This window comes from Gaeumannomyces tritici (assembly GCF_000145635.1).
Source record: "Gaeumannomyces tritici R3-111a-1 unplaced genomic scaffold supercont2.5, whole genome shotgun sequence".
NCBI classification, from domain to species: Eukaryota; Fungi; Ascomycota; class Sordariomycetes; order Magnaporthales; family Magnaporthaceae; genus Gaeumannomyces; species Gaeumannomyces tritici.
The window spans coordinates 3341758-3365943 of NW_008804549.1; the positions used below are offsets into that span (position 1 = coordinate 3341758).

The window sequence follows — 24186 nt, forward strand, 5'->3', positions numbered from 1 at the left end:
TGGCCATAGGTGTGCAGGTTTCGTGCTGTAACCATGGGCGCCCTTTGTAATCTACCTGCGTGGTGGCTTCGTCGGAAGCTGCAGTGAAATCTGGCTGCATTGCCCGTCCAACCTGACGCGAACGGTCCATTGACCAAGCCCCGAGCACCGTTGAGCTTGTGGCCGTTCCAGTCGCCGCCTCTCAAATCAATCGAGGGCCCGCCCGCCCGATCCAGCACTGCTCCTTCCCTCAATCGTTTCCATCGAGCCCACAACCGAGCCAGTCAGTCTGCACTTGGGTTGGGACCATTGAAAGCACTGGTGGGAAATCGGGCCATTGTCCCGCGCGGCATTCGAAGCTTGCTGCTGCTGCTGTGCCTCCCCTCGCTGCCACCAACATTTTCGACACACGCACACACGCACACACGCACACCCCCCCAAACCCCAATCCCCATTGTCTTTATCCTTCCCCCGCCCTTCCTGTTTACCTAATGCCTAGGAAATCCCTGTAGGAGCTACCACCTACCTGCCTACCTAGGCACCTCCCTATCTGCCCCGTCTACCCTTGTCAGCAACGCTATCTGCCCTTCTGTGAATCTTTCTCTGCTGTTCGATTCGTGCTCTTCTTTCTCCTTCTTTTTCACTCATCTGTGGCCCGTCCCGCAATCCATCCAGTCTGCCAGGACCACACCCCATCCCGAATCCCACCCGCGTTGACACCTTCTGGGTCAGCGTGTCGACACAGTTCGGGGGCAGGCGAGAAACTCGTCTGCTTTGTCCTTGTCCAACTTCTAGCTGAGCAGCTTTCCAAGCAGCAACAATGGCGGCCAGCAAAGTCCCTGTCACGATAACGTTTCGGAGGCCGGGAACCTCGCCGCCCGTCTTCGTGGCCGGCACTTTCTCGGAGCCTCAATGGCAGCCCCAGGAGATGACCTCCTCCTCCGACGATCAAGGAGAGTATGAATTCAAGGCCGAGCTTCTTGCAGCTCCCGGCTCGAGCATTCAATACAAGTTCCGTGTGGGTCACGGCGACTGGTGGCTCCTCGACGAGAATGCCGATTCAGGTCAGTCGCTGCCGTTTTTTTATGCCTCCCTACCCCTCCTTGCCCTCGCCCATCACCACTTCTCCCACCTCGCCCTACTTCTCTGGCGCATACCTCTTCCAAAAAAAAAAATTCGCCCTGAAATTTCGTCCCCATGCTGATTGGTGTCTCCATAGTTACCGACCATGAGGGGAACTGCAATAGTGTACTCACGGTTCCCAACGAGATCAGGTAAGACGCATTGTTCTTTTGGTAGCCCCGTGCGCACCCGCTTTCTTTTCTCGTTGCTGACTTGCTGGTCTCAGGCCCGAGTTGGAGGAGGCACCCACTCCTGAAAGCTCGCCACCGGCTCCAGCGTCGCCTCCACCAAACGACAACGAGCCGGCCCCGGAAATCCGCCTCCTCGACGACGATGTCAAAGAAGGCCCTTCAAGTGCCTTTGGCGACTTTGAAACTGCGTCGGGCTGGCTAGACCCCTTTCCCAAGAAACACGGCCCTCAAATGGAAGGTGACTGGGACGACAACCAGGAGCGCGTCCCTCTGTTTGCTCATGAGTGCCTTGTGCCGAACGACCTGGACTCGAACGAAGGGGGCAGCCGGCCGCACTCGCCTAGCGAGGCGCGCCACTCCCTCGGGTTCGAGCACGAGCCTGACGTATCGGAGCTCCAAGATCCCGAACTCGAGCAGTTCCCCTCTCGTCTGGAGCAGATAAGTGAGCTCATTCACGAGGTGGAGGGCGAGCTCGAGGAGGACGAGACCGCGTTCGAGGGCGTCCCGCCCTCGGCCGTGCTCGGCGTGCCCCGCCGGAAAACGAACGACTTTGTCGGGGACTTTATTGGAGGCTCCCCCGCCGAGAGTCCGTCCCTTTCTCGGCCGCAAAAGCGCCTGTCTGTCCCCAGGCAGTCCGTGGGGTCGGTCACCTCTGATATGTCGTCTTCGGTATTGTCGCTGCAGTCCATCGCCGAGAGTGGCGAGGATAATGACGACCAGGATCCGCCCCTTTCGCCGCAACCCGTCATGGTCCCTAGCCCCGTCACTCGCCCGACCATGGCTGGCAAAATACCTTCGAGCGAGGACGACGAGGCTGTGGTGTTGGATAGCCCCAAGAGGACACTGGCAGAGGCCCCCACGCCAGTGCAGCCGCAATCTGCCGAGGAGACGAGTGCCGCTCCTTCATCGGAAACTTCGTACCGTGACTTACCCAAGCAGTCCGAGAAGGCTCAATCTGCCGAGAAGACGAGTGCCGCCCCTGCATCGGAAACTTCGTACCGCGACTTGCCCAGGCACTCTGAGAAGGCCCAGCCTGCGGACCCTATCGATCACGATAGAGAGTACCAAACCTCGACGGCAAAGAAGGGAGAAATTGACCTATCCGGTGTCCCGGCGCTGACGGATATGAAGGAAAAGGGCGCCATTGGTGGCAGCTTGTTGCGGTCGAAGCCGGCAGCAGGAACCAAAACTGACCGGCAGACCTTGCTCGCGGTTGGTAGTGCCGCCGTCGCCATGCTGGGGCTGGCGCTTTGGTGGAAGTCGCGGATATGATGACGAATCCGGGCTGCGCGCCCACGGGGACGTTTGCCGGGCATTTCTCACTTGGTCATGGAAGGAAGCTTGTGCTCTTGCTTATATTGTTTCCGCAATTGCCTGCGCTGTGATATGATACTAAAGAGAGGGATAATATGGGTATTGGAGCATACATACTGGCCATGAGTTAGCCTTCTGTTTCGTTTGTCCAAGGATTGGAATGGTTTGTCTGCGATCTTTTGTCTGTGCCTGGGTAACCTACTCACCACCTAGGTAGAGAGCTACCTGAAAATCGGTTCTGTTGGTCTGACCATTGCTCTTGTTAAGTCACCACCGTGTCGTTATCAAAACTAGGCGTGACTGTAGTGTAGATCAGGCCTCCTCTTCGGTTACAGCCGCCTCGATGCTGCCACCTCACGTGTAGTTACGACGACCATGACCCATCCTAGTCCCGACTGTCCCAAAATAGTGGCGAAAGAAACTCCCCACCGCAAAAAAGCAACATGGCTAAAATCAGCATCCTCCACGCGCCAGGTCGCGGCGAGAGGTCTGGCGAGCGGGTTGTCATGCAATCTTCAAGCGGTGGAGCAACGTGGTAAAAGTTGGGTGGGTGAATGTATTCTGACGAGTATGTGACAGCAATGGGCAGGGCTGTAGCCTTGTTCGTTCTGAACATCTCCCCCAAGCGCGCTACAGACGCCGCGGAGCCACGCCGGCGCATTGTCAGGATGCGAAGATGCATGGTTAGCGCAGCACCTTGTCTCGTCAGAGCCCTCTCGGCCGGGCTTGCCCAGGTGCCGAGAAAACAAGGTGTGGGCGGGAGGGTAAGGAATGAGTGAGGGGAAACTGACCTGGGAGAAAAAAGAGGTTGAAGCATCGTCCTCAACAGAATAATCGGAATTGAATTGTTACCCGGGCTGGCATCTCCCCACGAGTGGGAGAGCCGAGCCCGGTCGGTAACGCCGCGTATCGCACTCCAGTGTCTCCCGACACAATCTTCGCAACGACTCTCCCAGAGGAAAACGCCGACGGTCGCCGGAGCGCCGTCCCCACGTCGCCTTGCGGCTAGGAGGGAACGTCTGGCTCGGGACCCGCGCCTCCTGCTTTTCTGATGCCAATTGCAGACGTGGAAAGAGGTTCACGCCAGGCCGTCACGGGCTGAAGAAGTTGGGTGTCGCCCGTCCTTTTCCCCCTCCCCTCCGGAGAGGAAAGGGAAAAACGACAGCGGCTTCCCCGAGAGTGAAGATTTCTCCGAATTTCTCACATGCTGGAAAAAGGATTGAGAGGGACCCGTTTCCGCAACGAAGCGGACAGAGGGGCCGCTCTCCGTGTTTAGGCATGGAAACGCAGCGTTGAAGAGGACGATGCTTGAGGGAAGAAAGGAAGAAAAAAAAAGAGAAGGCACGAAAAAAATCACCGTGGAGTCATGTTTTGATGTTCCCGCCTGTGGAGGGGACCCCACTGACGTTATTAGTGGGTCCAATGGGAGCTTGGGCCGGCTTCCCCAAAACGGCGTGGCGGGGCGCTGGGAGTCTGCTTAGCTAAGCCAGCTGACGACCAAGGCGCGCCCCAGATGAGGCTGCGTGAGGCTGAGGCGGACTGACGAAAAGGGAAAGGGGATGGGTCTCCCCTGACTTGACGACAAGACGGTGAGAAAAATATAAAGGCCCGAATTCCCCAACTGGGTCCCGTCTTATCCACAAGCCCCTCTCACCGAGCCCCTCCCTTCAACGACGTCCATCCCTTTGCCCAAAATGCTCAACAACAACATGCAGGCGATCTCGGGACTTGACCTGTCCCGCAGGTGACCCCCTTTTACCTCTGTCCTCACAAGTGTTGGCGGACATGCACACGGTCTCTTCGTCGTCAGTCTACCGTTTTGTCCCGTTCGAGTGATAGACCATAGAGCATAGAGCATAAACCCTGAAACCTAGACCATAGATCTCGTTTGTTTGCTTTCCTTTCACTTTCCGCCTTCCTTGACGCCTGTCAACCTTTTGGGCAGCACCCTCCCACTCAACCCACCGAAAAGACCTTTTGAGATCTTCTCTAGAGTAGTTTCCCCTCTTGATTTGCCTACCTAGACTTAGAGGTTCCACAGATCCCCCACACAATTCGCTCTCTCAGCACTCCATCACCCTCATACACCCACACGCAAAGGTCTTCACAATGACCTCCACGCCGATCGCAGGCGTGCCGCGCTCGCCAGAGGACTTCCCCCAGATGTGGCAGAAGCCTGCCTTCGGAGATCTCATGGAATGTCTCTTGAGCCTCCGAGTCGAGCCCCCAACCTGGAACCCCAAGAAGAAGAAGGGCCGCCGCGCCTCCTCCCTGTCCGAGCCACGCCCCAAAGAGGGACTGCAGGTGGCGGCCACCACTGCTGCGTTTCTACGACACGAAATCTCGACATATCTCTCGAGCGTCATCAGCAACCCTCTGGCCTGGCTGGAAGACGATGACCAGAAGGACCTGGTCTGGACCGAGGCCGCACGCCGCCTCTCGGAGCGGTGCGGCAGGGCAGGTACGTGTTGCACGTGCTCTTTTCTGATCGCGCTCCTGCTGACCGCCTCTTGAACAGCCATGGGCGAGATCACCAGGCGGTGGCCGTTTGAGAGCAAGGACTACCCAGTCTTTGAGCTCACCATCCGCGAGCCTCCCCTGACGGGCGACTCTCTCGGGCTCAAAACCTGGGGCTCGTCGTACGCGCTGGCACGCATGCTGCACCAGTTCGCCGCGGGCCCTCTGTCCCATCTTCTGGCTCCCCCGGCCCCCAACACCGCCGCTCTCGGCCCCACCTCCGGTCTCGTGCCCGTCCTCGAGCTTGGCTCCGGCACCGGCCTGCTCGGTCTCGCCGCGGCGGCAATCTGGCAGGTCCCGGTGGCCCTGAGCGACCTCCCCGAGATTGTGCCCAACCTGGCGCACAACGTCGACCAGAACCGCGCCGTTGTTGAGATGTTGGGAGGCGACCTGTCCGTTGGGGCGCTGACGTGGGGCGGCAGTGGCGAAGACCAAGTCGACCCGGGCCTGTTTGGCGAGAAGGGCCAGTTCAAGGTACGTTGACTCGGGGTGCCTTTTGTTGTGCCGTTGACATCTTGCTTCCGGCCGTTGTCCCACCCATCCCGTCCGCGCTCTACTGTCAGCGGCTTGCGCTTGCTGCCGCTCTCGGACTTGCCAACTCGAGTCACAATCTCTTTCGATCCTGTCTTTTCGGCTTTGCTCTAGTTAGTCAACAGGACGACTGACAGCACTCCTGGGGCAACTAGATTATCCTCGTGGCTGACCCTCTCTACGACGATGACCATCCCGGCCTGCTCGCCAGCGCGATTGATGACCATCTGGCCCGAGATGCCGACGCCAGAGTGCTGGTCATGGTGCCGCGACGCGATGCCACAACCATCGGGCTGATCTCGTCATTCCGCAGCGCCATGTCATCTGTCGCCCGTCACTCCAGCCTGCTGTGCATCGATGAGGGTGCTGTGGCCAGCCAGGATGACTGGGGAGACGGGGAGGATGTGGCAGAGGAGGTCGAGTGCTGGTGGGGGATCTTTCGGAGGAGTCAACTGGCTCCGGCTCCTGGTGTATAGGGTGTTGTAGTGACGGCTGCTTGGACTGGCGGCTCGCTCGTCTTTCTTGTCCTCTCTATCGGTCGCCCCCTCGAGATAGTCTGTGTGTCGCGATGCGGTTGCTATGATTATCAGTTTCGGCTCGGAGAGACTCATCCGTGGCCTGAGAATAGATTGTCCATGTTACTCACTCTCGGAAAGGGGCTTTCTGATATTCGGCCGCGCTGCAGGCCCGATGCTGCATGACCGTGAGGCTGCTGTGTGATGTCCTCCTTTGCTGTCGACTTCGTGATTGGCGAACGAGGCCCGCGTCCCTTCAGATGTTGCACGTCAGTACTGATAAACAGCAGGTTGCTTTCTGCATAGCTGGCAGCACGTCTGGCCCAAGGAAAAATAGGTTAAGCAGCTTCTCTTGTTGATAAAGGAAAGTGCTCAAAGCTCCCGAGGAGGGTTGGAAGCTAGCAGGGCTGCGCCGCGGTGCCGGGCCGATATAAAAATACCAAAACCGAAACATGACAATGTGGGTTTAAACTGCGCGGGTTCTGTAAACCAAAAAAAGGCGTTAGCCATCAACCACGCTCGGCGAGGAGCGCGCAGGGGTCTCCCCAGCCCGGCAGGTCAGCGGGAGTGCCAGCTCAGGGCGCGCTCCTGCCTCCTCCTCGTTGATCGGACGGGCTCTAGAACTCAAGCCACGTTTCTTTAGAAACTGGGGCGCCCACAAAAACAGCGCAGCTTTTCCAAATTCACTTTCCGGACGTGATTCACCGGCTCCTGCAGCCCCAGCAGCCTCGCCAGCTGCAGCAGCCCCAGCAACCTCACCAGCCTGAAGAACCAGAGCAGTCCCAGCTCCAGCACCAGCAGAATCAGCAACTTTATCAGCCTGAAGGGTTTGAGCAGACCCAGCAGCAGCCCCAGCAGCCTCATCTCCCTCCCCTCCTCCTCGTCTCCAACTCGGCAATATGAATGCCCTCTTCGGACCTTCCCCAGGCAGCAGCCTAGTTTGATATGCACCGCTTTGTTTGAATTCACCGAACAGACTTAATTCATCAGCGCCATCCTCTCTCTCAGCTGCCATTCTGGAAGCCGGGACGTAAAAAGGAAGGTATATATTTTCCCCCAGCAACCTCCCCTTTCTGCACACTATCCAGCAGGGCCCATCAAATCTGCCACACCTTCAACGTTCCTCCCCCCATAGCCAGACCCAGAAGGCACAGCAAACCTACCAACCCGCTCCAGCATTCTTATATCTAGATGCTTCCTCATCACCACTCACCCAGTGAATCTAGAGACCACCCCAGGCAGCGCTTGTCTATCAGAAAGCACGCCCATCCAGTAGACCAGACCAGCCTTCCCAAGCTCATCAGGCTAATCCCTTCTCCTGGTAGGTATCTCTAGCACAGCCGCTCCAACGCGCCTGCTCAACCAGCTCTCTTTTCCTCCCATCTCTCCAACCAGCTCTCTTCTCTTCCCATCTCTCCAGCCAGCCCTCTTCTCTTCCCACTCCTCCAGCCAGCCCTTTTCTCTTCACACCTCTCCAGCCAAAAATCTTCCCATCACGCCTCTCCAGCCAGCAGCAGCCGCTCCCAGAGAACCTTCCCAGCAGCCTTCCTTCTTGACGCTTTTCCAACAGCACCCATCAAACCCAATCGACTTGCCAATCAGCCCAGCCAGCTCTCCTCGCTGCACGCCCTTCCAGCGACAGTCACTCTCAGCGAGCCTGCTCAAGCTGCCATCCTCACTTGACGCCTCTCTCTGCCCTCTTATTTTGTCTTGACGCCTCTCTCTGGACGTCCCTCTCTACGCCTCCCTCTAGTCGCTTCCTTCCAGACGCCTCTCTTTGGCCGCCATATTCACCAAGACTCGCACCTAGCGAACCTGCCCTCGCTGTCCAAGCCGCCTTCCTTTCAAGGCGCGCCTCCACCCATTGAGCTTTCCAAGCAGCTCTTCTCCTTCTCCCTCTCGGCCACCCTCCTTCCGACTCAGCTCCTGAGCAAGACCCCGACAGGTCGAGACTGTGTCCATCACAGGTTGCATCCCCACCCATCTGCCTATCCCACACCTAACCTCTCCAATCCTGGCGTACTGGGTGAGAGGCCTTCCAGTGCCACTGCTGACAGTCTGGCACACCAAGCAGATCGGCTGCGCGAACCACCAAGACCCATCCTTTCTCGACACACTCCTCTCTCGAGACTCCTCCCTCGACACTCCTCCTCGACACTCCTCTGGCCTGCCTCCTCGATACACAACGACAGCTTCCACACCCACCTGTCTCGGCACCCTCCTTGACATCTCCTCTCTTGTGACCCTTGAGATCACTTCAACAAGTTCTCAACGACAACCATCCACAATGTATGAACATGCCCCCTTCCTCTTCTTACCATCCTGCTTCTCCAGCTTCCCCTTCCTCTTCTTCTTTTCATCACCTTCCTTCTCATCCTCCTGCTTTTTATCATCCTTCTTTTTGGCTTCCTTTCATTGTATTTCACAACAGTGTAACTATGCACCCCTCCACTATCAGGCGAATGTCACGTTTTCCACTTTTCATTCAACCTACACCACCTCCTTCTCTTTGTCCTTCAGTGTTTTGATATCATCTTTCTTCCTTTTGTATCATTCTATTCATGGTGTACACATCTACTTCACTTTCCCATTTCCTTTTTCACACTTTGTGCTTCTCATTCTTCCATCACTTCTTGCTTCTTTCCTTTTACCTCCCACCCTTTGCTCCTCCACTAACACATCATGCTTGATCTCCAGGCCCAGCTACGTCTACAGCCCTCATCCTCGCTACACAGAGGAGCAGAAGCACTATTACACAGAGCAGTTGCTTCTGCACGAGGCCAAGATGGAGCCTGTCATCCAGGCATTTGCTGCGAGGTTCCCAGATGTGGTCTTCGGGATACCACAGTTCAGGTACCTCCGGAGCATGATCGGCAAGGATCCCAAGTATGGGTAAGTCATTCTTTCCATCACATCTTGTCTCTTTTTTGTTTTTGTTTTCTATACCTTTTCTTCAGGATTCTAATTCGTCTCCACCACTCCAGCGCTCCTCTTCTCCAGCCTGGGATGCCCAGGGTGATTGGTGGGAGCAGGAGAAGACGGCAGACGAGGACTGCCCCACAGACCCCAGCTGCTCCTCCTCCTCCTCCTCCTCCGCCACCACCAGCGCTCATCGAGGCTCCAGCTCCTCCTCCGCCAGCGCCTGTGGAGGTCCCATCCCAGGGCATGGCCCTGGATGACGACCTCTTTGGGTTCGGCATGGGCCTCGCTGGTTGGGATCTGGGTCTGCCCACCACGACTTCAGACCTGAGCCTGGGTCTGTCCTACTCGACCCCCGACATGGGTTTTGCTCTGGGCGTCGAGGAGCAAAACCTGGAGCTCTTGGGGCAGTTCATCTCTGCACCTTCTCCCACTGGCGCCATGCCGACGCTGGAGGCGTTTGGCGTCACTGACCCGAGTCTTGGTAGCGCCAGCCAGCTGCCACAGCTTGTAGGCGCCAGCGTGCCTCAGGCGCTGCTGCCAGAGATGCCTGACTGCGACGGCGCCATCTGCCTGATCCCCAGGGATTACAGGCACACCCATGGCGCTGATGGCTCCGTCACCTTCAAGGACGACGCGTCGGTTGTAGGCATGATCAGGAGGGCCATCATGGAGGTTGATCCAACCTACAGTGGCCATATGATGATGGGAAATATCCACGGGCGTGGATAAGAGAAGAGGAGGTGGTGTGTTTGTTAGTGTAGTGTTCTGGGAGTTCATGGTGCGCTGGTTTTTGCAGGTTTTCTTTTGATGGATTTGGGTTGTTTGGCATGGTTTTCTGTTGGCGTTCTTGATGGATCTCGACTTTCGATGTTTTGTTTTTGCCGGTTTTATCGAGGGAGTTTCGATGGGTTACAATGGTATGGCTAGTTTATCTTGATCAGCGTTACTTAACTACACTTCTTATGTGAGCAAAGGCAGTGCTTCCCAAGTGAAAACTGTCTCCCGTGGTAACAAGCAGACACTGCCTTCGGTTAGGATACAGACCTAGATTCGAACTGGCCGAGAGAGAGAGAGAGAGGCTGCCTCAGGATACTACCCCGACGAATATGTGGCCGAGCCAGCATGGTAGAGTGCTGTAGGAGACGTAGTGATGTATGAAAACGCGAATGGAGTGAGAATGGTGATAGTAGGTGTCCCAGAACTTGCCCACCCATGTTTGCCAGCCCGGAGTAGAGTACAACACGACGCTTCACAGCGATGTTACAGTATCTTGTTTGTGCGCTTAGTGCTAGTCCTGCTAACTTGGTGGGGTAGTATGACGTGCGTGCCCAACAGAGCAGGAGCTTGTGAAAATACTGTGGCTTGAAGATCGCCAGTGCTATTTCCAGGAGCATCTGGCTACTGGGTCCGTTTAGGGATACACTGGCAGATATCAACTGTCTAGAAGCCTTATCTCTCGGCAGCAAGTTGGCCAGAGCCAGCGAGTGCCTGGAGAAGAAGTGGGCGCAGGCAGGGCGAGATGATGAGACGGCTAGTATACCTGAGGAACATTTGCCCATGATGGGATCCCCTCTTGGACAGCCCCCTCGCAGTCCTGATGGGTTCAGGCCATGAGGGCATACGCTAGTGCTTGGGGAATACCAGGAGCTGCCAGTCCCTCAAATTCCCATATACTGGTGCACGTTCTTGGGGCCTGCCGATGAGAGCGGTATCTATGACATGTCTTTTGTGAAACCACCAGTCGCTGTTTGTGCAGCCGCCGTGTGGAAGCTGTTGGAAGTTTGCCCCTGGCCGCTGTGGCAGGGGTGTCCTGGTGGGCAGCTTGGAGGTTGTATTTGCACGCCAAGAAACGACACCATGGTTGGCTGGGAACCCACATGGGAAATGTGCAAGGTTAAGCGGGATAAGCTTACCTCGTCGAAATGTCACATCTCACAGCGTTTATCACCAGTGCGAAAACACCAAGCACATGCGGAGGCAGTGCAGTGCAGTGGCCAAAACCCAATCTCGCTAGAGGGAGATTCGAATTCGGTTTGGGGCGGGTCCTTGATGGTACCCTCTTTGCCGCCAGATCAGCCTCAATCCGGGAGGCAAGGGACAGACAAAACCGCAAACGCATTGGAGACTTGACGTTTGCCGGGTTCAGTTCCATTTCTCAAGTCATTTTCCCAGCCTGAGGAAACACCAGCCTCTCCAACTAGCCGTGATTGGTTCGGGCAAACGACAGGAGCTACATCTGCGAGGTATAAGCGTCAGCCAAGCATCATCATGTGCTTTGGAGACAAGCCGGCGCGTGACCCCTCGGCTGTCGCGCCTAGACCCGCTGCCCTCCCAGCCCAGCAGCAGACCTTCTCGTCCATGCCCGAGACGAAACCAGGAGCCCCAACCAAGCACTGTCAGCCGCCGACTGGCCCGCCTTGGTTAGCATCGTCGAGCGCGGCTGCCATGGATCCTACCAACTACCACGCTCCGCCCCCCGGGCCACGCCGACTACACGGCACCCCCGCCCGGCCCGCCGCCGGCCCAGCAGCAGCAGCAGCAGCAACAGCAGCAACAGCAACAGCCACCACCGCCGCAGCACAACTGGCAGGCCGTGGTGCCCGACACGTCCCTCTTCCCGCCGCCGCCCGACGTGTTCTCGAGCTGGGAGCGGTCGCCGGCCAACAACGCGACCGAGGAAGAGATGGAGGCGGGCGAGGCCTGGTGCGCCCAACACCCGCTCTGCCCGCCCGTCGACCTGAACCAGGACCCGGACGGGCGCGCCGCCCTGGCCGCGCACAACCCGCGCCTGATGAGGCCGCAGGGCTTCAACGGCGACGTCGTCTGGGCGGCGCCGGGCGTCTGGCGCGTGCGCACGGCGCACGAGCGGTGCTCCGACACCACCGTCTGCGCCTACCCGCCGCTCTACTGCGCGCGCGAGCACTCGCCTCGCCTCTTCGCCTACTCGTCGTCGGGCGGCAAGGAGGTGGGCCGCCGCGCGCGCACTGTCTACTACGAGGTGCAGGTGCTGCCCGACAGCCGGCCCGAGGAGGCGTCGCTCTCCATCGGCTTCGCGGCCCTGCCCTACCCGCCCTTCCGCCTCCCCGGCTGGCACCGCGGCAGCGTCGCCGTGCACGGCGACGACGGCCACCGCTACACCAGCGACCTCGGCGGCGGCCGCTCCTTCGCCGAACCCTTTAGGCGCGGCGACCGCTACGGCGTCGGCATCACCTTCACGGCCCTGCCCGACAGCGAGCGCCTCGGCGCCGAGGTGTTCTTTACGCACAACGGCGCCCTCGCCGGCAGCTGGGACCTGCACGAGGAGACGGACGCGGACCAGTCGAGCGGCTTGTTTGGGCTCGAGGGCCACCACGACCTGAGCTGCGCCATTGGCACTTTCAATCGCGTGAGCTTCGAGGTCATCTTTGATCCGGCTCGCTGGATGTATCAGGGCGTGCAACAGGAGTGAAGACCCGTTGGACTCGTTGTAAGCTGATACTAAGCTAGCTATGGTTTTTTGATGGCTGTTGGTCACTTTTATAACCAAACACGAGAGATGGGACGTATCGTGCAAGAAAACTGAGGAGCAACAGGACTAGGATTATAATGCGGAACAAGCAACCCATAGCATGTACAGAAACAATGCAGAACAGAGAGCCCGTCTAAGGGGTATGCAGATAATGAAACGAGTAGGATGCGTTATACCACTCCGGACATGAAGCCAGCAAAAAACGATATCGACAAACCATCCACCTCCTCAAGAACACCCTACCACTCTGCCGGGCTCACTTGCTCCTCTTTAGCGTCTCCGTCGCGGCCACCGTCTCCCCGACCGCGCTCGGTGGCCTGCCGCTTCGGCCCACGGGCGGCGGCCTCTCCAGCGTCTGCAGCCTCGTCGTCGTCGTCGAGCTCCCGCTTGATGCCCTGCTGCACCTCGGCCCTGCTGCTGCTGCTGCTGCTGCTGCCCCCTGCCGCGTTATCCTCTTCCCTCGGGGCGGCGCCCAGGTGCTGCAGCCTGCGCAACTGCTCGCCCCGGCGGCGCCTGACGGCAGCGACGCCGTGGCCGTCGCGCAGGTAGCTGAAGGGCGACTCGAGCGCGCCGTCCACGTCCAGCCGCCCCACGCTCAGCGTCACGGTGCCGCCGACGGACCGCTCGCGCGCCTTGGCCGCCGCCGGGTCGTACGGCGGCAGCGTGACGATGGCGATGGGCGGCGCGGCGGCGCCGGCCGGCCGCGTGCGGGGATTGTTAGGGCCGGGTGGTGGTGGCGGCGGCGGCGGGCTGAGCTCGTCGTCGTGGTCGTGGTCGTCGGTCCGGGTGGCTCCGGCGCCGTCCCCGCCACCGCCGCCATCGCGGCCGTTGTTGCCCAGCCATGCCGCCGTAACGACACGTGCGGTTCTAGAAACAAACTCGTCGAGCCCCTCGATGACCGGGTCCGAATCCAGCCCCAACGGGGGATGACGATCAGTACCCATGGAGAGGAAACCGCGCAGTTCTTTGCCCCGCCACAGATGGCCCGGGACGGCGCCCCAGCGGTCGTTCCACAGGCCCCTGTGCCGCCACTCGCACACGAGCTCGTGGTAGACGCGCGTGTACGCACCCATGTCGGCGGCGGCGGCGGCGGCCCCATAGCCGTCCAGGCGCTGGGAGGCCCTGACGGCCAGCTCGCGGACGAAGAGGGCGAAGGGGGTGCGGGCGTCGTTCAGGTCGGTGGGGTCTCCGCCGCCGCCGCCGCCGACCTCGTCGCCGTCCGTGAAGCTGGGAGGCGATGGCGGCGTTTGGTCACGGCGCTGCTTCGGCATGGCGGGCTGTCTTTTTCTGTATTGCCTGGGGTGGTATCTGGGTTTCTAGGTAGGCAGGTAGGTAGGTATCTAGGCAAGTCGGTATCGATGAATACAAGACGGGAGGCTGAAACCAAAAGGGGTGGTGGTGTTGGCGGGGGGCGATTGAAGCCGCCGGCTAGATGAGCGAAGCAGGGAGCTCATATCTTCTGCATTCTCGTTTGCATCAGCCAATTTGGCAGCTGTAGCCTTGTTTTTGTCTTCTTTGTCTGACCGTTTGCCAGCTCATGGGTTGCATGTGTCGGCCACAATGGGCGTGCCGTTTGCAGAATTCCACGCTCTCCCACCAAAGGTGGTCATTGACCCGTCTTCAGCAAGCAGACGGGGAGACACTAGTTTCAGTTACAAATCTTCGAATGCGGTCCTAAAATTGCAATCACGAGTGTTCTGGTCCAGCTCTTTGTTGGTTCATTTCCTGGAAGCTGGCGATTTGGCTATCATTCCTATCTTAATTCTCCGTTTAACCCATTAACCACCTACAATCGGGGAAGATACATTGCACTTGAAAATAATAAATAAAATGCATTTATTTGCCCTGTTTCAAACGGACCTAACAATATTGAGTTGATATTTGTTCATGCTGCTGTGGTCTTGAGAGGAGGAGATATCCCAAAGAGGAAAGGACCCACACTCTGGTATGTAATGCTTGGCTTTCTCCGTCTCGTTCATCCAAGAGCATCCCAGCTCGCTTAGCTCAGTTGGTTAGAGCGTCGTACTAATAATGCGAAGGTCGCCAGTTCGACCCTGGTAGTGAGCAGCATTATAAGGTCTCCAGCAATCCGGTTCAAGCTCCGGATACATACTTTTTACCCTCGTTCCTTTTTGGCTCATTTTAAAACATCATGTGCTTGCTTCCATCGCATCGACTACGCCGGCTTACAATGTTAAAATGTTTATTGCTTCATATTTATTATGTAAGGGAATAGTGGCAGAAAGTTGATAGGGTCGTAAAAATTCTGATTTGAAAATAGGCTCCGTGAAAGGCAACAGAAAAGTTGTGGGAAGTAAATACACCCAGAGTTTTAACAGGAGCACACCGCCGGTCTTGAACACATAGATTGGAATGGAACGTAAGTACTACCGTGATGAATAGTTCAACTCCTTGTAGACGCCGAGATCAAGAGAGAGGGGGCTGGAAGTAAATCGTGCAATCGGTAGCGAGTAGGGTATCGAAGGTGATCTTGAACGCCGGTCGAAAAGAAGAGAAACATGGGCGTGTGTTTCCGCACCGTTGACATGATGCGCCGACTGGGTTTTCAATCGCCCGTAGGTCATTATGCAAAGCGTAAAATGAAGTGTGGTAGGGCGGAGTGTGGGGGATGGTGATATAGAGGCGTGGAGGCGAGGGCGTGGGACTCGGAGTGGGGAGCTTTGCAAAGAGATCTTGGTATTAATAGCTGGCCTGGAGACGCTGCCTCGGGTGGTTTTGTCGAGAGGCTGATGGTTGGGCCGAAACGGCTGTTGATTTTGAATTCTCCATCGTGCCGCTCCTTGAGTCGGGTGTGACATCGTGAGGCGAGCACTTGTCATGGAAGTGCGGGAAAGCGCAGCAGGTGGCTGCCCCTGTTCCCTTTCATGATGAGGCTAGGTGATGGACCTGCCGGGCTTTCAGATGACAATGACAACGCTGCCCTTGCGCATCTCCGAGTCTTCGAGCGGGAACCCAAAAACGATCTTGAACAAGTCCCTGAGGAACCCATAGTGCGTCGACCGGTGCATCATCCAGCCCACACTCCTGCCGATATCAGATGCGTTGAGCCGTTTGCCCCTCGCAGGGAGGCTCGCCGACGCCCGGAACACGGGGTCCGCAAGCACCAAATTCTTGTAGTTTTGCAGAACCGTCGCGTGCGAGGGGAGGCTTCCGAAAGATCCTGGAGGCAGACTCTTAACAAACGCCTGCAGCGACGTGGCGCCCCCGAGTCCATCCACCACGGCAGCATCCCGGCTGAAGCCGAGGTTCATGGCTGCCTTGACGATCAGGGCTTTGATGCGCATGATGTTGACGTCCTCGGCCGTCGCCGTCCCAGCCGTCGCAGTGCTGCTCGTCTTGGTGCTGCTCTGCGTGTACCCGGATAGGTTCGATGCGCTACTGGACCAGCGAGGCCCGTGGCTGCCAGACCTGCCCGCATCGGACCCGCCTGTGCCCAGGACAAGAATGTTGGGCATCTGTGGGCTGGAACTCTCGGGGGATATCGGCGTGTCCTCAAACTCGGTCACGGGAGTCTCGGGCACTGGTGCCTTGTGCTTCCGCGATCTCTCTTCAGGAACACTCCGCAGGCTCTCGCGCTTCGAGTGAATCGATGCCCGACTGCCCGTGTTGGACCGTGCGTCGGATGCAACGCCGCTATGGGGGGAGAAGGTCATCTGGCTCGGTCGAGGAGTCCCGCGGTCTGGCCTGATCTGTGTCCAGCCCTCTCGGAAGATATCGCAAAGCTCCCAGCATGCCTGCACGGCCGAGCCTAGCAGCTCCTCGTCGGGCGTCTTGGAGTCCCTTCGACTCTGACGCAGGCTAAAGAGCATTTCGGCGAGCGACCAGCATGCTCGAAGAAGAGAGTCGGTTTCTTCGGCGAGCTCGCTCCGCTGCTTCATCAGGCGGTGACACAGGGTGATGTAAAAATCGAGCGTCCTTTCCCTGAAGGCCTCGGGGAGATTCCGACTGTCCTGGGCGCTGTAAAGGCTGTTGCACAGAGACTTGGTTAAAGATGATGCCATAAAATATGCAGGCGGAATGGATGCACAAATGCTTACTGGTTGTTGAGTTCAAAGCTGACCCGGAGGATGGAGTCGGCAGTGTCGTCCTTGCGTGTGCGGACGTCAAACAGAGACTGGCAGAAATCGCGGCATAGATCCAAGTTTGTCCGGCCGTGGTGAGTCTCCATCATGTCGTCTCGACTGAGGTACAAGCGCTGACATAGCTTCCAGCAGCTCTTCCATGCTTTCTCATGGGCGTCGGGCGTACACGAGCTGTTGAAAACGCGCTCCCGGTGGATTGAGCTCAGGTTCGCGAGGGTGTTGCAGAGGGTCCAGCATTCCTCCAGGGCCGTTTTGAGCGCCTGGATCTCATTATCTTCCTCCATTGCTGGGCTGTACTGATCCTCGTTGTGGTACAGCTCCGCGTCGGATTCACCCTGAAAGTTCTCGGGAATCACTAGCCAACAAGGTCAACACTACGGTTCTTCGCTCGCCGATGGACAATCAGAGTGAGCGCCGTCTTACATTCTAGGCTGCTGGCGCTGCTCGATCGTAACCTCGCGTGGTCGTTGATGACATCCTGGAGGTTCTGGGCCTGAGGCGTCGCCGACTCAAGAGAGTATTGCACGGGCTTGACATTTGTCGAAATTGGTGGTGGAGAGAGGGTTGGGGATTTGGACTGTCGCCATCGTCTTGTTAGAACCTCTGCATGACATGGTCATCCACCAATTTTTGACACGTAAACAGTCCCACTGACCTTGACAGAGTGCTCGCTTGGTGGAGGGCTCACTATGTCGGCCGGCTTATCGGGCTGTTGAGCGGGATTCGCCTGGTCAGTGGACGTCTTTCAGCACGTCAGCGAAGGCTGTCGCAGATGACGGGAGCATGGGGCTTTGGTAATTATAGAAATCAAGAAAAGGGGGGATGGCGAACCCAAGATTGAAAAGACTGTGGTGCGTGTATGACTGAGACGGCTTCCTCGTTGAGGGAGCTCCGGAGCTGGTCCGGAATGTTAGTCCTGAGCATCATGAGCTATGCGTGTATTAGTGTCTGTCATTCGAATGAGTAGCTCAGTGACGACCAGTTGGAACAGGACAGGACCCGTACCTGGGGGTGCTGACTGGTAGCACCAGAAAAGCCAGCCTCCATTGATTCCTCGTCTTCGATCTCGGTTGTTTCAGTGCCGTTGGACGTGACGGGCGAGGGCCCGACAATGTCGCTTATGGGACTCATAAGATGATGGCCGAAGGACTGCGGCCTCGCAAATGTGTGAGGATGGAGTCCTTGTGAAGAGCTAGTAGACTCGGGCGATGAACTGGCGGACAGGGGCAATCGCTGTCAGGAACAAGCAGGCAATTTGCAGGAAGGGTGCGATGTTGGGATTCAGGGGGCGGGGAGGGAATGATGAGTTTCTCTCCGTCCTTCTGGGCATCCAACAGCTACCCTACAAGGGCTGGCACGTGTTTTTACTCACATCGGCAAGCTCTTGCGATTCGCCACGGCGGGCGAGTTGGGCGATTCGACAGACATGTCTGTGTGGGGCGAGTACGCCGAGATGATGCTTCCAGTCGATGCCAACGGGGCAGCGAGAGCCATGGCTAAGCCGCCCAGCCCAGGAAGCCAGCGAGTCCGAGGTGGAGGGTGCGCAGCAGACGGTTCCGATTTCCGTCCGTGGTACAGGTCTACGCGAGACACCACGGCCGGTGCGCGTCCAGGAGGGGACTGCAGGGCGCTGAAGCGCGAGCTGTCCTTGGTCGAGGCCTCGGGGACGGTCGGCGAGGCGGGCGGAAGGATGAGTGAGACGACGCGATTCGAACAGACTTTATTGTGCGAGTGAGTGGGCAGATGGAGATGGGCAAGATCTTGGCCAGCTAGCTGTCTAGACGATGACAAGGCAATGACTAGCAGAAGGTGGCAGCAGAACAAAAAAAGATATCAAGCAATGCGCGCGTCGGCTAAGCAGCCGCCCTTGCCGGTGGGTTGAGATAGGTCGAGCAGCCGCTGCTCCAACACAGGGATCCTGGCTGTGCGACCGGTTTGGGCGCGACTGAGAAGACGGTTTTTGGTACTCAGCAGATTCGGCCAGGGATCACGCGATATCACGCGATGATGGCTGTTTGTCGCACGGCAGGTTGACGTTTTGGCTCTCGAGATTCTCCTCCACGGCTGATGATGGGTGAGCAAGATTGAAGATTGGGAGAGAAAGTCGCAGCGGCGAAGAGCCAGGCAGGGAGAGAGTCAAATGGCGGGGCGCTAGGGCAATGGGTTATGAGGCGCGCCGCAGCGGTAGGTAGGTATAGGGCCAGCTGGGATGCTGTTGGTCCGAAGGGGCTGCGGGTACCTATGCCTAGGAGGTGGTGCGTGCTATTTGAGTGACGCTGCCCTGTGGGTGGGCACGCTTTTTGCTGGCGCGGTGCATGGATATTTGGAGCTACAGCCGACGGCGGGGAAAGCGGATGATGGACACCAGCCCCTGCTGAGCACTCGGTACGCGCAGGGCAACCCAAGGTACCCGCAATGCGCGAGCCTTTGTGTGTGGTGTGTGTGGTGTGCGCCTGGCACGGCTTGGACTCTGCCCTGCGTCCAAATCAAGCATGTCCGAGTCTTGTTGCAACCCTCGACCAAGAGAAGCTCAAGCACCAAACAAGCAGGCGGGAGGTGGGAGGCGTCAACATGCTTTGTGTTACAGGGCTTGCGAATATTGACCGAGAATCCGTCTGGGGGAGCTCGAGCTTGAAACTAGCGGCGGCTGCCAAGAGAAAAAGACGGCCGCGCAAAAAGGCCGCCGTTCGGGAAGGATGAAGGCAGTGTGGCAGTCGACGGGGGAGCTTCAGGACGGCAACGAAGCTGTCTGTGAGTCTGTCTGTCTGCCTGTCCTTCTGTCTGTTCGTTCGTCTGTCCGCCTGCTCCACTCAGAGCCGGCATCGAGCTGCGCTCTGGAAGCTGCTGCAGGCAGTCGAATCGTGCGTCTGGCTTGCAAGAGGTCAGCTTAGGGGCCCCACTAGAGCACAGCACAGGACCCTCAACTCGTTCATGGACGAACGTGCGTGCGTGAAGGGAGAGGGCTCGCCCGGGAGATGCCATGGACAGACAGGCAGCCACTCACCCACTCCCACCTAGGTGTCCATCACTGTGCAGCAACTCGTGCGTCCTGCAACATCCACCTGGGCGGAGCCACCCTGGCGACGGCGGCGGCCAGTCACAAGGCGCCGTTGGCCCGCTGGTGGAGGGGACCGCCTACTGATGGCCTGCATGGAGCGCAACAAGCGTCGGCGCTTAACCTGCGTCCTGGGAGGGGGGGCATCGGCCTCGAACCATCCAACCAGGAGCGCCGGCTACGAGACCCTTGTCCGGTGCCGCACAACGCCGTGGCAGACCAATCGGCGCTTGAGGAGCGTGATGGCGCTAGCGGTTTGTCACTTTCCCGTCCTGTCGGGGCGCCGCCGCATGGCCGCAAGGGCCGGGAAGCAGGCCGCTGTTGTTGCTTTTGGTGTTTTTTTTTTCTTTTCGTGGTTTGGTGTTTGGTGTTTTGTTTGAGGCTGATCGCGTCGTGTTAGCCCATTTGACTCCACACTCCACAACAAAAATCCAAATCCTTGTTGAACGCCTTGTGGCTTGTGAGATCAGGCATGCCTTGGTGATGGTGACAGGCGGGCAGGCTGAGTGAGTGCTTCCCTACCTGGGTAAAAAACCATACATCCCGTCCTTTGCAAGTTGGCAAACAGGAGTTGAGCATCCATCCCAAAGCGGTCCCGCCCGCGCACTCATTCCAGCCGCCCGTCATCACACACACCCACACACCCGCTCGGGAACAGCGACACCCTCCCTCCACAAACACGCTCCTTCACTGGCCCCATCATGCAGGTAAGCTACAAGCTCAGAACATAACCAGTGCAGATATAGACACAAATCAACAGTACGCGGCGTGCCAGTTAGGAAGTCCCTCGCGCTGCAGGCCAAACTGTTGGCCCCGCTCCGTCCCAGTCTGACTGCTTCGCTTGGCACGAGCTTGCATCGACGCATCGAATCGACCTGGAAGACCCGTCGCTGTCTGTCAGACCGTACTGACTCTGCCCTGCGGTTTGCTGCTTGCTGCAAGAGCCGTCGAGCTCGGTTGGGGCTAAATCCCTGCAGCTGTTTAGCGCTCTGCGCACTTTGCCGTAGATCACAGTCAGCAATTTCCTTTATCGTTCCAGAAAGAGCCCGGGAATCGACAAAAGGTTGATCAAGCGAACAGACAAACGGCACCAACAGGGGGAAGGGCAGGGAGTCAGGCAGGGAAGCGGCCAAGAGAGGCGGCGCAAGGACGCAATCTCTCAGAAAAGACACCCCTGCCACCCTGTCATCCTGCCCCCGCCTTGAGCCCTGGGGCCTCGGGAAAATGCCCAGAAGCTGTTGTCGTGATGAACCGGGAAAGAAAAATCCGGTGTCTGTCTGATTTGTCCAAAGGCAATGAAGAGGGGGGCCGAACCGAACCAAAGTGCTGGATGGCGGGCAAGTAGAACAGCACATCGAGATGGAGGATCCGTGGCTCCCACGCAGGCTAATCACATCCTTCGTCACATCCACACAACCTTCAGCTGGAAAGCTAGCCCCCCACAGGATTGGCACCCAAGTACCGACTTGGGCAGACGTGCCAGCCAGCTCCAGGGTGGCTGGCCACGAATGCGTTACCGGCGCTCTGGGTCGCCGTGGCTTCGCTAACATGGCATGGTATGGTCCCCTCTCCCCAACGTGACCCACGGACCACGGGGCCGCGCCAGACACTGAACTGCCTCCCACTGGGGGGGAGGGGAGCCCAACCCAACAGGCGCCCACGGCGCCGCCCTGTTGTGATCTACCGGACGCCTGTCCGTCCCCCTGTACCGCCCCCCTCGCTTTCCTTACGGCTTCGGCCTCGCTAGCTCGGCTGTGTTTGTGTCACGCGATGCCTCCCAAGAGCGCCTCAACACCACCACCACGAAACGACGGATTCAGCCTCTCGTTCCTCCAAGTTTGCCCTTACGTTATCGTCCGCTCAATCTCGCTGTCTCCTTCAGACGCTGGAGCCGGTCAGGCCCAACCTGGGCCACGATGCTCAGCCCTGGGCAGCCTGGTCGGGCCTGCGGGCCTGATCGTCCTGTCCCTGCTCTTGTTGATCCTTGCCCGGTTCCCCGCACGTCAAGTCCAGAGAAGTGGCAGGACAGTGAGGGAGAGTGATTCTCTATCGCAACTAGAACCGAAGCTCGAGAACAGGGAGGGGCTCGATAGCATCCTTCTCGCCTCCTCGTTAGCCCCAACTGGCTGACTCCCAGCCCTTTATCACCTTGCCCACCCTCCCAGATGGAGCGTATACGTGTCCGTGCCCTCCTTTTTTCTTTTTATCATGGGCCGTAGATCCTTGCCGATAGAGGAGCTCGCTGTCGTCGCTAAACCCATCCAACGGCTTCCCTGCTTGTGTCTGCACCGACTGCGTCTAATGTAGCGCAACGTGCAGCTCCTGGCTCCAGTCTTGCTGTTGGGGCGCGCCAGAGAATCCCGGCGCTTGATCCCCCGGGCGGCCCCTCTCCGCTTTGGGAAAGAGACTAGCGGTTAGCCGCGATTCCGGACGCGGAGTCCTTGTCATCCTCCACCACCACCACCACGCACCCGCAAGACAAGAGCAGGTCCAATGAATGAGCCGTGGAACCAACAAGGTGCGCCAACGCGCCATGCAATCGATCTGGGCCCTGCACGCTGCTTTCTTTCTTCCCTGTTCGGGTTGGCAGCCTCACCGCTATCCATAGTCTGAGCCCGGGGTGTCGGTAGCGAGCAGCTTCGTCCAGATGGCAAGCGCCCCTATTGTATCGCCGATCATGTTCTGGTCGCCCGTCCATGGTCCACGATATGGATGATATTCCGACCCATCTCCCGACGTGGCAGCCCAACAGAGGATGATCGCCCAACCTTCGGGCCAGACCCGCTCTGCCCTAGACCATAATGTGAGATATTAACAGTACTAGCGCACCACCTTCAACGTTTGCACACCGCACTTGCGACGGAGCATTTTTCTTCCTCCGCCTCGACGCTATCTATCCCACCTTTGTGCTAGCCCCAGGCACCAGAGCCGTTGGCCAGCTTTATTGCCGTACCGTCGAAGGGGGTCAGCGGTCAGGTGCCAGTAAACCCGGCCGGGCCGTAAAAGTCAAAGGCCGCAACGAGGACTCGCGTCCCAAGCGCAGTTTAGGCATTCATCAAAACCGCCCGCCCACCCCGCTCACATGATCATATCTATACGTGCGTAGTCGACATGTCCAAAGCGCCAAGCCAACGAATCCTTGGAGGCTGCAGCGCGGCTGTATTTTCCTGGCAGGCGCGATAGGCAGCCGGATTTTGACAACATCCATACCAACAGCCCGCTGTGGAATCCACGTCAACAGGTAGGGAGATGCATGACAAACAACACGCAGATCACGCCTTGGCGGCAGTGGGGACACCATGTCCTCGGCCAACGCCAACGCCAAAAAAAACAAAAAAAACACTGTCCATTCCTCTCAGAAAGTGTGGCTGATACTCTATTGAGCAAACTGATTCTTCAGATTCTGCGAGAATGTGCACATGTATGTTTATCGTCATTTTGTGTAACCAATTACCCACTCCTAAAAACGCCGCGCCGGATGTCTTCGCTGGTTGCCAAGGGATATAGAGAGAGAAAGAGGAAAGAGGTGGCGAACAACACCGGTGCTGGCTTTCGGGAATCAGTCGGATTCCCTGGTGTCGTAAAGCTGTGTGCGTCCGAGAATGAGTGGTGTGTCCATCACTAAGTATGCGCAAGGTTGATCTTCTTCTCCTGTCGTCCCTCGGTCGAGTACCTGAGTGTCACGCCCGCCTGGTTAGTATTCGCAACGCAAGCTTCACCGCAACCAACCCTGTGTGGCCGGCCGAAACCCGTATCCCCGAAGTGATGGGACTGAGGTATCCATACTTGAGCAGCTTCTCGATGAGGTCGACGTGCGTCATGACCATGCGGCGGCAGCAGTACCGCTGCAGACCAAGTGCGTCCATTGCCGGGCTGTAAGCATTGATGGGTGCATCGCGAGTTAGCACAACTTGCGCCAACAGGAAGCCGACGCCGTCACATTTGGAAAACCGACCCATCGTCGATGCCCTCGTCGAGAAGCTTCAGATAGCGCTCCCACAGATCGCCAGTGACCTGCTCGCCGTGCCCATGTTAGTGACCGATGGCTTGTTGTTCCGCAAGTTGACGCTCCCAGGACCGTGAGACTTGCCTTGCCGCAGGAGAAGCAGCGGACCGGGATGATCATTTTGGCTATGACCTGCCTGCAGCGCGATGAAATGAGGTCGTGTGCGTGTTTCCTGGTTGGCTGCAGCCTGCGTCTTCTTCGGTTCTGCGTGTCCTTCGCTGTCTCGCTGTCGCCGGATCCGGATTTGGCGGAATTAAATGCGATTCTGACGCGACCGGCGCGCCTTCCGTTGAAAGAATTATTTTCTGGCGGTTTGGCTCAACGATCTGCCGACCCCACCCTTTGAGCTTATCAGTATCTTATCGCGCTTATCGGCGCTCCATTCTGTCGGGTCCCTTCCAAAAATTTCTTGACCCTGTGGTC

The 24186-nt window shown here is 58.0% G+C and overlaps 11 protein-coding genes and 1 non-coding gene across 12 annotated transcripts; 8 read left to right on the forward strand and 4 right to left on the reverse strand.

The window, feature by feature from the left end:
- Positions 1–18: 18 nt before the first annotated feature.
- GGTG_10079 (hypothetical protein) lies at positions 19–3000 on the forward strand. The gene is made up of 3 exons (XM_009227942.1): positions 19–1043; positions 1199–1253; positions 1328–3000. Exons 1-3 carry the CDS (start codon positions 800–802, stop codon positions 2562–2564), a joined length of 1536 nt encoding a protein of 511 aa, XP_009226206.1. The 5' UTR covers positions 19–799; the 3' UTR covers positions 2565–3000.
- A 38-nt stretch (positions 3001–3038) lies between these two features.
- On the forward strand, positions 3039–3829 carry GGTG_10080 (hypothetical protein; the record flags this gene model as incomplete). The annotated part of the gene is made up of 3 exons (XM_009227943.1): positions 3039–3141; positions 3196–3370; positions 3671–3829. The coding sequence occupies exons 1-3, from the start codon at positions 3050–3052 to the stop codon at positions 3827–3829; spliced, it is 426 nt and encodes a 141-aa protein (XP_009226207.1). The 5' UTR covers positions 3039–3049.
- Positions 3830–4261: 432 nt separating this feature from the next.
- GGTG_10081 (hypothetical protein) lies at positions 4262–6364 on the forward strand. The gene is made up of 3 exons (XM_009227944.1): positions 4262–5067; positions 5125–5597; positions 5810–6364. Exons 1-3 carry the CDS (start codon positions 4716–4718, stop codon positions 6128–6130), a joined length of 1146 nt encoding a protein of 381 aa, XP_009226208.1. The 5' UTR covers positions 4262–4715; the 3' UTR covers positions 6131–6364.
- Positions 6365–9035: 2671 nt separating this feature from the next.
- Positions 9036–9867, forward strand: GGTG_10082 (hypothetical protein; the record flags this gene model as incomplete). Its single annotated transcript, XM_009227945.1, has 2 exons — positions 9036–9061; positions 9154–9867. The coding sequence occupies 2 exons, from the start codon at positions 9036–9038 to the stop codon at positions 9818–9820; spliced, it is 693 nt and encodes a 230-aa protein (XP_009226209.1). The 3' UTR covers positions 9821–9867.
- Positions 9868–10948: 1081 nt separating this feature from the next.
- On the forward strand, positions 10949–12863 carry GGTG_10083 (hypothetical protein; the record flags this gene model as incomplete). Its single annotated transcript, XM_009227946.1, has 2 exons — positions 10949–10984; positions 11517–12863. 2 exons carry the CDS (start codon positions 10949–10951, stop codon positions 12537–12539), a joined length of 1059 nt encoding a protein of 352 aa, XP_009226210.1. The 3' UTR covers positions 12540–12863.
- GGTG_10084 (hypothetical protein) lies at positions 12839–13870 on the reverse strand (the record flags this gene model as incomplete). Its single annotated transcript, XM_009227947.1, has 1 exon — positions 12839–13870. One exon carries the CDS (start codon positions 13868–13870, stop codon positions 12839–12841), a length of 1032 nt encoding a protein of 343 aa, XP_009226211.1.
- Positions 13871–14592: 722 nt separating this feature from the next.
- On the forward strand, positions 14593–14666 carry GGTG_20202. Its single transcript has one exon. It is a non-coding gene; the product is annotated as a tRNA-Ile (tRNA).
- Positions 14667–14785: 119 nt separating this feature from the next.
- On the reverse strand, positions 14786–15184 carry GGTG_10085 (hypothetical protein; the record flags this gene model as incomplete). The annotated part of the gene is made up of 2 exons (XM_009227948.1): positions 14786–14986; positions 15119–15184. 2 exons carry the CDS (start codon positions 15182–15184, stop codon positions 14786–14788), a joined length of 267 nt encoding a protein of 88 aa, XP_009226212.1.
- Positions 15185–15517: 333 nt separating this feature from the next.
- On the reverse strand, positions 15518–18196 carry GGTG_10086 (hypothetical protein; the record flags this gene model as incomplete). Its single annotated transcript, XM_009227949.1, has 7 exons — positions 15518–16586; positions 16658–17057; positions 17126–17279; positions 17358–17411; positions 17534–17632; positions 17708–17915; positions 18075–18196. 7 exons carry the CDS (start codon positions 18194–18196, stop codon positions 15518–15520), a joined length of 2106 nt encoding a protein of 701 aa, XP_009226213.1.
- Positions 18197–19398: 1202 nt separating this feature from the next.
- On the forward strand, positions 19399–20267 carry GGTG_10087 (hypothetical protein; the record flags this gene model as incomplete). Its single annotated transcript, XM_009227950.1, has 4 exons — positions 19399–19453; positions 19530–19643; positions 19721–20011; positions 20251–20267. The coding sequence occupies 4 exons, from the start codon at positions 19399–19401 to the stop codon at positions 20265–20267; spliced, it is 477 nt and encodes a 158-aa protein (XP_009226214.1).
- Positions 20268–21504: 1237 nt separating this feature from the next.
- Positions 21505–22051, forward strand: GGTG_10088 (hypothetical protein). The gene has a single exon (XM_009227951.1). The coding sequence runs from the start codon at positions 21528–21530 to the stop codon at positions 21885–21887; it is 360 nt and encodes a 119-aa protein (XP_009226215.1). The 5' UTR covers positions 21505–21527; the 3' UTR covers positions 21888–22051.
- Positions 22052–23121: 1070 nt separating this feature from the next.
- On the reverse strand, positions 23122–24071 carry GGTG_10089 (DNA-directed RNA polymerase N/8 kDa subunit). Its single transcript, XM_009227952.1, has 4 exons — positions 23848–24071; positions 23713–23771; positions 23544–23630; positions 23122–23430 (listed from the first exon to the last, which is right to left on the reverse strand). The coding sequence occupies exons 1-4, from the start codon at positions 23881–23883 to the stop codon at positions 23379–23381; spliced, it is 234 nt and encodes a 77-aa protein (XP_009226216.1). The 5' UTR covers positions 23884–24071; the 3' UTR covers positions 23122–23378.
- Between the last annotated feature and the right edge of the window lie 115 nt (positions 24072–24186).

Excerpts from the sequence above, each read along its gene's own strand:
- GGTG_10089 (XM_009227952.1), bottom strand. The coding sequence starts at position 23,883 with ATGATCATCCCGGTCCGCTGCTTCTCCTGCGGCAAG. Across the intron at positions 23,772-23,847 it reads GCTGCTTCTCCTGCGGCAAG|GTCACTGGCGATCTGTGGGA; the intron begins GCAAGTCTCACG and ends CACGGCGAGCAG. Across the intron at positions 23,431-23,543 it reads CTCATCGAGAAGCTGCTCAA|GTACTCGACCGAGGGACGAC; the intron begins GTATGGATACCT and ends CGTGACACTCAG.
- GGTG_10079 (XM_009227942.1), top strand. The coding sequence starts at position 800 with ATGGCGGCCAGCAAAGTCCCTGTCACGATAACGTTTCGGAGGCCGGGA. Across the intron at positions 1,044-1,198 it reads CGACGAGAATGCCGATTCAG|TTACCGACCATGAGGGGAAC; the intron begins GTCAGTCGCTGC and ends GTGTCTCCATAG. Across the intron at positions 1,254-1,327 it reads ACGGTTCCCAACGAGATCAG|GCCCGAGTTGGAGGAGGCAC; the intron begins GTAAGACGCATT and ends TGCTGGTCTCAG.
- GGTG_10081 (XM_009227944.1), top strand. The coding sequence starts at position 4,716 with ATGACCTCCACGCCGATCGCAGGCGTGCCGCGCTCGCCAGAGGACTTC. Across the intron at positions 5,068-5,124 it reads GGAGCGGTGCGGCAGGGCAG|CCATGGGCGAGATCACCAGG; the intron begins GTACGTGTTGCA and ends CCTCTTGAACAG. Across the intron at positions 5,598-5,809 it reads GCGAGAAGGGCCAGTTCAAG|ATTATCCTCGTGGCTGACCC; the intron begins GTACGTTGACTC and ends TGGGGCAACTAG.
- GGTG_10088 (XM_009227951.1), top strand. The coding sequence starts at position 21,528 with ATGCCTCCCAAGAGCGCCTCAACACCACCACCACGAAACGACGGATTC.